The sequence below is a fragment of the Physeter macrocephalus genome, chromosome 19, assembly GCF_002837175.3.
Source record: "Physeter macrocephalus isolate SW-GA chromosome 19, ASM283717v5, whole genome shotgun sequence".
Classification (NCBI taxonomy): Eukaryota; Metazoa; Chordata; class Mammalia; order Artiodactyla; family Physeteridae; genus Physeter; species Physeter macrocephalus.
The window spans coordinates 88408885-88418198 of record NC_041232.1 but is presented as its reverse complement, the minus strand read 5'-3'; the positions used below and the strand labels follow the sequence as shown (position 1 = coordinate 88418198).

Genomic DNA, 9314 nt, shown 5'->3' with positions numbered 1-9314 from the left:
GACGCTGGGCAGGTCGTCGGCGCGCGGGGCGGGGCGTAGGGCCGGGTCCTCTGGGTGCGGGGCGGGGATTGGCGGCGGATGCTCTGGGCGCGGGGCGGGGATTGGTGGCGGATACTCTGGGCTCGGGGCGGGACGTGGGTTCTAGGGGCTCGGGGGGCGGGTCCTCGGGGCGGCGCGCTTCCCTGCTCCTCCCGCGCGCGGCCCCTGGAGTGCCCAAGGCGCGCGGCCAGCCCAGCTCGGGCCGCTGCACTCGAGCTGCCCCGCGGCCGAGCGAGCGCGGGCCGGGGTCGGGGCCGCGGCGGCGGGTATTGCACCCAGGGTCCTTCTGCAGCCCCCGTAGCGAGGAGCGAGGGCGAAGACGAGGCTAAGCGGGGCCGGAACCATGAACCGGAGTTTCCACAAGTCTCAGACCCTGCGCTTCTACGACTGCAGCGCGGTGGAAGTCAAGAGCAAGGTGAGCCGGGGGCCGGCGGTCTGCGACCCCCACCCCCACGAATGAATGGGCACCCCCGAAGGGGACTGGGAGGTGCGAGACGGGCCGGCGCCAACTTTGGAACGCGGCGCCGTCCGTGAGATGTGCAGGGGTCCCGCGATCCTTCCCGCCCCTGCGCGCGCACAAAGCCCGGCAGCCCGATAGGGTTCAGCTGGAGCCCCGGCGATCGGAGGGCCGCGCGGCCGCCTGACCCTTCGCGAGAGCGGCTCTTTTGTTCCACAAGCTGGCGGCGACCCGGCGCGCCGCACGGTGGAGGGGCGACATTTCCGGGGCGACCCGGGGGCTGCTCGGATTCGGGGCCGTGGAAGGGGCCTCGGGGGCCCGGGCCAGGGGAGGGCCCTGGCCGCGCCGCCTCCTTCATTGCGGAGGAGTCTCGGAACCGGTGAGGGGAGCCGGGCAGCCGGTCCCCGATCCCCGGACCGGACCCCCAGCCCCCGGCCCGGCCCTCTGTACCAGTCCCTCAGCCTCCCGGCGCGCCCCAGGCCCAGACTGCCCGGGCGCGCCGGGCCGGCGGCCCCTCCCGCTGCCCGCGCCCCGGCCCCAGCGTGCCCGAACTTGCGGGTTGCTGTGCGCGTTTGGGTAATTGGCTGATAGGATCTGGCGCTTCTGCCCTTTGCGGGGGCGGCTAGTTCGCGGCAGACGCTTTTGTCTGCGAGGGTCTCAGTGGTGGACCCCGCGGCAGAGGAGGAGCTGCAGTTGTTCAGGGTCCTGGAGGGAGGGGGCCCAGCTTGCCGCTGCCTGGGATCCGGCCCTCGCCCGTTCTCTGCGCGCCCCCCGCCTCGGTCAAGCAAGGCGGAGGAAGCTGAGTGGTTGGTGGGAGGGGGCCGGACCCGAGGGTGGGCTCTGACCTCCAACTCTGCGCACGCTTGGGTCGCGGGGCGTGTGTGCCCCTGTCCGGTCTCTGGGAAGACGAACCCGGCGGGCCCCTGCCTGGGCTGCCCCTACCGGCCAAGGGGGGTGCTTTGGCGTAGGAGTTCCAGGGCTTCCTCCGAGGGTGGGGGATTCTCTGCGGGAACCCCACTGCAGTGAGTTGCGGCATTTCATCACCATCTTGTTGGACAGTCTTTTTAGGAACCCCTCATCTCTCACTACCCCGTATGTTAATTCTGGGACCCTCGCCCCGCACTCCTCCCCGCTTTTGGCCCCAGAGTGCCCACACCCCGGAATCAGAAGTGCCCGCTGTGAGTTGCGTGCGGGAGAAGAACCGACAGGCGTGAGTGGGAGCCCCAAGTAATTGACGCTTCTTCAACTCAGTGGGAAGGTGGCTTTGTGGAGCTCATGGTCCCCTGCAATAGCCACTGAGCCTGTGTGGTGGTTCGTTTTAACTGTTTATTTTGAGATCATCATAGATTAACAGGCAGTTGTGAAAAAGAACACAGAGACTTCCCCAAAGGTAACATCTTGTATCACAATGTCACATCCAGGACCTCATCAGACTTGTTCACGGGGTGTTTTTGGGTCACACACTTCTGTCGTGTGCTCATTCCTGAGACCCAGGACGCTCACAACACAGACCACTTCGGTCGCAAGGGTACCTCCTGCTGCCCTTTCACGGCGGCAGTTTGGTTCTACGTGATTAACATCACGTGCTGTTCCTGCGTCTCACTGGCCACATTCCCCGTGCTCAGTAGCCACGGGCGGCTTGCAGATGCCTGACCAGATGCAGCTCCAGAGGGTCCGTCCAGAGGGACAGCCCTGGAGGAAATGCCCTCGCCAGGCCTCATCCTGCACTTCTGGACTGCGGACGCTGTGGGGACCCCTGGGGACTGGAGAGTAGGAGTCCGCCTTCGCCTCTCCTGGGAAACGGGGGGCTGCGGGCGTTCGGGTGGCCCAGCGGGTTGCCTCAGGCTGCCCCGCCTTCTCGACTCCCCAGTGGAGAAGGGGCACTGCCCCATGGCCCAAGCCTGGGTTCAAGTTCAGGTGCACTGAATGCTCCCCCGGGGGCGAGTGGCAGAGGGAGAATTTTGGTTGAATTTGGGAGCAGCCCTGGCAGAGGCCACAGCAGCCCGGGCCCCGCTGGGCTGGCTGGTTATACACACACCGCCACGACCGACCCCCGCCCTTTTGGAAGAGGGGGCTTGCCTTACTGTCTGTCCAGAGGCTCCCCGTGGCTCGTCCGTCTGTACACGCCCTCCCACGCACCCACTCGGTAGTGAATGCTTGCACGCATGGAGTCCATCTCTGCAGGGAGCCTTAGTCCAGCTGCTGATGTCAAAATATGGGAGGCCAAACGTTACGACAGTGATGCCTTTCTACCATCTAAAGGTAGCACCGTAATACCCGGGTTTGTGTGTGGAGAAAGTGGTGCCCGGGAGCTGAGGCCGGCCGGTTCTGCCACCTACCCTTTGGAGTTTTCAGGCAAGGTATTTAACTTTTCTGAGCCTTAGTTATTTCATCTGTAAAATGGTCGTCGTACCTATTCTGCTAGCGTCCCAGGATCAAACGAGGTAATGAATGGGAAGTAGTTTTAAACTGCAGAGCACCCACAGCTGTAAGAGTTAAGCCCTGCAGATCGGGGTTCTGTGGCATTTCAGGATATCGGGTCTGAAAATCTGATCCTCTCAGAATTTTTGGCCTTAGCCGTCTGCCACAGCTGGTCAATTCCCAAAGCCTCGGAGACAGAGACATTTCCGTGCCCTGGTGGCTCTTCCCCAGCATTTCTGTTTTAATACCTGTGATGCATCTATTTCTCTCCCCACCAGGTGCATGCACTTCTTTTTTTTTTTTTTTTAACATCTTTATTGGAGTATAATTGCTTTACAATGGTGTGTTAGTGTCTGCCTGATAACAAAGTGAATCAGCGTTACATATACATATATCCCCATATCCCCGCCCTCTTGCATCTCCCTCCCTCCCTCCCTCCCTATCCCACCCCTCTAGGTGCACGCACTTCTGATTCCCCAGTTTTGGTTAATGGGGCCGCCATTTCACACTCACTCTGACTTTTTCCTCTCTCCATGTAAGACCTGCAGTGGGGAGGGGCCGTGCAGCTGTCTGAGGGAGCGTGTTTCAGGCCGAGGGGAGCAAGTCTTGGCCTATCAGAGGGGCAGCAGGACGCCAATGCTGGGGGAGGGGTCTACAGGGGCAGAGTAATTGGGGATGACTTGTTTGAGGAGAAGGGAGAAGGCCGAAGGCCGCCCGGGGCCATTGTGAGCCACGTGCCTGAAAAGCCTAGAGGAACACAGCTACCCATCTCCGGAAGCTGCTGTTCGCTGAGCCCTCACCCTCTGGCTGGGGGCCCCTGTGTTAAATGAGGCCCATGTTGTCCCGGTTTCCTTACCCCTCAGGCCTCATCCGTGTTCTCTTCAGCCTCTGGGGCCCGTTTATGTGGCTTTCCCCCCACCTGAAATGTTTTCTCGAAGAATCTGCCCTATCCTGACGACCCTCTCCTACAAGGCCCATCTGATGTCTTCACCAGGCCAAGCTTTCTGCAGCCTCTGACCCCTCCCCGTGTTTCTCTCATCTTATGGCCTTTGTCACGGTGCTGGTGACAGGAACCCAGGACTGTGTTTACACCCCCGTGGCTTGTGTTCATTGTGGGAGGGGAGAGTAACACCTCTAAAGGTTTTAATCCAGTTTTGGCTGCTTGGTTTAGATAATGTTGGAGACTTTTCTGCATTCTAAACAAATACATTATCATTGTAGAAAATGTAGAAACCATAACAGGCACAAGGGGGTAATTCTCACATCCAAAGTGTGGTCGCATGTCCTTCTGACCCTTTATATGCATGTATACATGCAGATGTCTTTGTTTTACAGAATCAGAGTCGTATTTTATAGGTATATTATTCTGTAGCCTTCAAGTTTCCACCTTCAACTTAACAGTGAAGTGTTAAGTGTTTTCTCATGTCATTAATAATTTTAGAAAACGTATTTTTGAAATGACTACGTAGTATTCCATCTTATGTGTAAATCATAATTAATCTAACTCATATCCTATTGGGTTATTTCCAGTTTCTTCCTAGAGTAAACAGTGCTGTGAATAACAGCTTTGCATTTAAATCTTTATATAAAGAGTACATATAGAATGTATATCATAAAAAGTATACAATGAATACTGATTCCCTTAATTCAATGCAGAACTTTTATTATTTCTTTAGGACAGATTCCTAGAAGTGAAATTACTAAGTGAAAAGTATGCACGTTTTTAAGGCTTTGAGTACATGTTGCTGCATTTCCTTCCAGAAAGTCTCTTCTATGAATGTGTATACCTTCATTCATGCCTAGCCCTCTCCCTCCCTCCAGTACTGGGTATTTTCTTATTCTTTTCCATTTAGATAAGTGAAACACTACCCCATTTAATTTGTATTCTTGGGTTATTAGTGAATAGAAAATTCTTATATTTGTTAGCTATTTGTATGTCTATTTTTAGCTGCCTGTCTCTTTCCACCCTTCTTTTTTTTTTTTGTTTTTTTTTTTTGGTTAGTGTTCTTATTTTCTACGGAGTTATGGAGCTGCTTGTCCACAGGAGATTTTCCAATCAGTGCAGATGGTGCTAGGTGACAGTGTTCCCTGTGGTCCCAGATCTTGTCTCTGCTGAGGTTGTTGGCTGCCCGGCCATGCCCTTCCATCTGGCGGCTGGAGCCTGGGCCAGGCCCTCCCCATGGGGTGGCCGGGCACTTGCCTCCCGTGGGCCAGTTGAGAACTGCCTGACACAGCTTGACTCACCTGTGTGTTTGGCTACACCCTTTTAAGATTCCGGTTTTGTGGTATCTGTGCATGTCTGTGTTTAAACAGGTTCGGTAACTTGATTTGGGAACTTGCGTCTGGAGGAGACTCTCATCAGGGACCCAGGTGGGGAGTGTCAGTCTGGTGGGCATGGATGGAGTTGGTGCCCACCTCCTGGGGTCTGTGACCCGTGAGCAGCAGAAAGCGCTATGGGCCTTCCTAGGGGCACCCCAGTTAGCAGGGCTTCAGGCCCTCTCCTAGGACCCATGACATTTCAGATAGAGGGCTCTTCCAATTTTAGGGAAGGAAAGGAGTGTCAGGGCCTGGGAAATGCAACCGTTCAAGGTTGCTTCTAGGTGTCAGAAGCTCTGATGTTTGTGAATCACATCCCGAATCGGTGAAAATAGAGAGGCATCCTGCCCCTTTCCCACGAAGGGGCCTCCTGGACTTTTAGAGGCAAAGCAAGGAAGGAGCTTGGAATGGCGGCGGCAGAGGCATCTGTGGAAGGGGCCGCAGGGGCCGGGAGTTGCATTCGGTCAACCAGCTGTTTCCACGTTTATAGGCTCCCCACTTCCTCTCGGCAGATTTCGCCTCAGCTGTGAACGTGGGGAGCGGTGCAAGGTGCTGTGCCCCTTTCTAGCCCCAACACACACCCTGTAGCCCTGCTCTGAGGCTGCCCTGGACACACTGGGGGTATAGAGATGGTCCAGGCTGGATGCTGCCCTCTGGGTATAGGTTGCATTCAGAAGTATTTCTTAATATTTGGTTAACCACATACATGTATATTCTACATACATTACAAATAATAATTCATTAATCCTCATCACAGCCTCGCCACATGGGTTCTGTTATAACCTCCGTTACGCAAGAGAACACCGAAAAATCAAGGTGGCTCCACTAAGCTGGCCCAGGTCAGAGAGCTCAGGCAGTTTGGCTCCAGACCCCATGCTCTCGACCACGAACGGTCTGTGGCCCTGTTGGAGGAGGGCTGCTGCCCCTCCCCCTCTGACGAGCCCTCAAGTCCAGGTCTGGATACTGACGCAGGTGTTCACAGCTCACCCCGTGTAGAATGAGGCCGTCCCTCTCGGGCTGTCTGGATCTGGAGTTTGGAAGGCTTAGGCCTAGTGCTTTGGGGGAGGAAGTTCTACTTTTCTTCCATCCCGGGAGCAGTTTCTAGCCGTGTGGCCTTGAGGGAAGTCCAGTGTTCAGTAGTTATTCTTAAAAGCCTACCATCCACTGATGTATTCATTTACTGAGCAACTACAGCGTGACAGGTGTGGGGTTCGTGCTGGGGTACAAAGGTAACCAAGACAGCCAGTAGCCCCACCTTAAAAACGTATGATCCAATGAAGGATCAGTCGCCGGTGGGCATATCGGAGTGGGTGGATGCGGGGCTCCTTCATTCTGATATCCGGAGTATCACCAAATCCACAGTTTCACATCTTGAGACCAGAGGTTTCCGGGGCGTCCTGGCCATCTTGCCCATATAGCAAGACCGGTCGCGGTGCTTGGGCGTCCAGGAACTGCCCTTCTCTTCTCTGGCGTCGGCAACAGCGGTGCCTGCGCGGGCGGCTTTGAGATGAGTCAGAGCATCTTCTCCCCTCCTTGCTTCCAGAAGCAGCGGGGCTCTGGTCCCCACTTTTACGCATCTGGGGACTCTAGCTCTCTCCCTGTGCTGCCTTTCTCAGTAGCACGCTCCAAGGAAAAAATTCGGCGGCTAAAATGTGACAAGCAGTGCTTTGCGTGCGGCAGGTACCCGATAAATGTTGGTTGCGTTGAAATCAGATGATTTTCCTGAGAGCTACTAGTTCAGAAGCGGTCTGTCAGGGTACTTTCAAAAAGAACTGCTTTTTGAGGAAGGTGACCAAAGCTGGATTCACCACCTGACTCATTCCCAGGGCATCTCTGCGAGGGGTCAGGGGCCTTGTCCCCTGCCTGCTAGTACCACAGAGGGGAAGGGAAAGAACAGGGTAGAAGATGAGCTGAACAAAGAAGAGAAGATTTGCAAGTTCAAAGGAAGCTGATTTAAAAGTCCACGTGGACATTGCTGCCGCTGTTAGTGTCTCCTTATTTCCTTAGTGCTAAATTGGAGGCTGAGAGCTGCAGGGGCCCAGCTCGGGACACGTCGTCCGAGCCAGCTCCCGTGCGTCTCCACGAGCGGTGTCACCCCTCTTCCTTGTAAACCCCATTGGCCCTACCTGCTTCCTCTGCCAGAGCCACCTGGGCAGCCCTGTGTTACCCAGAGGATAGGGGTGGCAGGACAGGGCACTCACTGTTACAGCTGGGACAGCAGTTAACCGTGATGCCTCCTTTCCCTGTCCCCTAAATTCAGTGCTTCCCACGTTCCTGGGGTCCAGGGATATGTCTCCCACACCCCACCATCCATCTCTCCGACTCCCCAAGACTGTGTCCCTCTGGGGCTCTGCAAAGATGCTTGCTGGCAGAGGAGACCGAGGGGTTGGGCTCCTCTCAGCATCCCCAGCCAGAGCACGTGCTCTGTATTTTGGGGTATATGTGTAGCATTTTACTTGAGGGAAGTGAAAAAAGCTTTTGCCGCTTATAGAGTGTGAAAAGCACCCAGAGCCTCCTGCGTGGCCCATCCCGGTTAAATTCTTACTTTGTCACCCTCCCCGGGTCCATGGGCTGACCTTCTGCAACCTGATCCTCTCCTACACTTACCCAGGAAGCTCTGCCATGCCTCAAGGCTGAAACAGCTGCCTTCTCAGGAAACTGTTCCAGCCCCGCCTCACACCAGGGAATCTCTCCTGTGTGGAGTGCCATGTGTGTGACAGTAAAGTTCACTAATCTCAGGCGTGTGGCTTGATGAAATTTTACACGTTTGCACGCCCGGTGAGCACCGTGCACATCACAGCGCCGAACATTTCGGCATTCGGGAAGTTCCCGCGCGCCCTGTATAGTCAGCACCCACCCCCAGTGTAACCACCGTCAGGGTCTCTGTCACCAAAGATGGGCGTGCGGGTCCTCAGGCGCGATGTCACGATGCAGTCTGTGTCCACAGGGTCCATCCGTGTGTGTGCATCCAGAGATCTGTTTGTTGTTGTTGTTTTTTTTGCGGTACGCGGGCCTCTCACCGCCGTGGCCTCTCCCGTTGCGGAGCACAGGCTCCGGACGCGCAGGCCCAGCGGCCACGGCTCACGGGCCCGGCCGCTCCGCGGCACGTGGGATCCTCCCGGGCCGGGCACGAACCCGCGTCCCCTGCATCGGCGGGCGGACTCTCAACCGCTGCGCCACCAGGGAAGCCCCCGGGCAGACTCTCAACCGCTGCGCCACCAGGGAAGCCCCAGAGATCTGTTTTTTATGGATTCAAAGTATTCCTTTGTGCAGAAGGTGTGGCACGTGTATACAATGAAATGTTACTCAGCCACAAAAAGAAACGAAATTAAGTTATTTGTATTGAGGTGGATGGACCTAGAGACTGTCATACAGCGTGAAGTAAGTCAGAAAGAGAAAACCAAATACCGTATGCTATGCATATATGTGGAATCTAAAAAAAAAAAAATGGTTCTGAAGAACCTAGGGGCAGGACAGGAATAAAGACGCAGACGTAGAGAATGGACTTGAGGACACGGGGAGGGGGAAGGGTAAGCTGGGACGAAGTGAGAGAGTGGCATGGACATATATACACTACCATATGTAAAACAGACAGCCAGCGGGAAGCAGCCGCACAGCACAGGGAGATCAGCTCGGTGCTGTGTGACCACCTAGAGGGGTGGGATAGGGAGGCAAGGGGGAGGGGATATGGGGATATATGTATACGTATAGCTGATTCACTTTGTTACACAGCAGAAACTAACACACCATTGTAATGCAATTATACTCCAATAAAGATGTTTTTTAAAAAAGTTTTCTTGTGCATCCGTCTGTGTTGTTGGAGGTCCAGGTGGCCAAAGCCTCCTGCGAACTCCTCTTCAGCGTGCTTGTGAATTTCACTAGCCGTTCTCGATGCTGCTGGGGGGCCGGCTGGCGGAGGCCCTGGTCAGGCTAGCGCACAGCCCACTGTGGCTCTTCTGGAGTGTCAGGTGTGCAGGCTCCAGCCCTGGACTTGGGTGGATTGGGGTGGAGCAGCTGTTGTAGGGTTCTGAGGGTTAAGGAGTTCCCGAAGGCCTTGAGCCACAGCTTATTAATTAGTTGT

At 55.6% G+C, this 9314-nt stretch overlaps 1 protein-coding gene across 1 annotated transcript in view; it reads left to right on the top strand.

Annotated features, from left to right (window-relative positions):
• Positions 1-242: 242 nt before the first annotated feature.
• PARD6G (par-6 family cell polarity regulator gamma) overlaps positions 243-9314 on the top strand; it is a 109600-nt gene continuing 100528 nt past the window's right edge. Inside the window, exon 1 of the mRNA XM_024133956.3 lies at positions 243-454. Coding sequence (XP_023989724.1) covers positions 383-454 — 72 coding nt within the window. The 5' untranslated portion in view covers positions 243-382. The remainder of the gene's footprint in view (positions 455-9314) is intronic.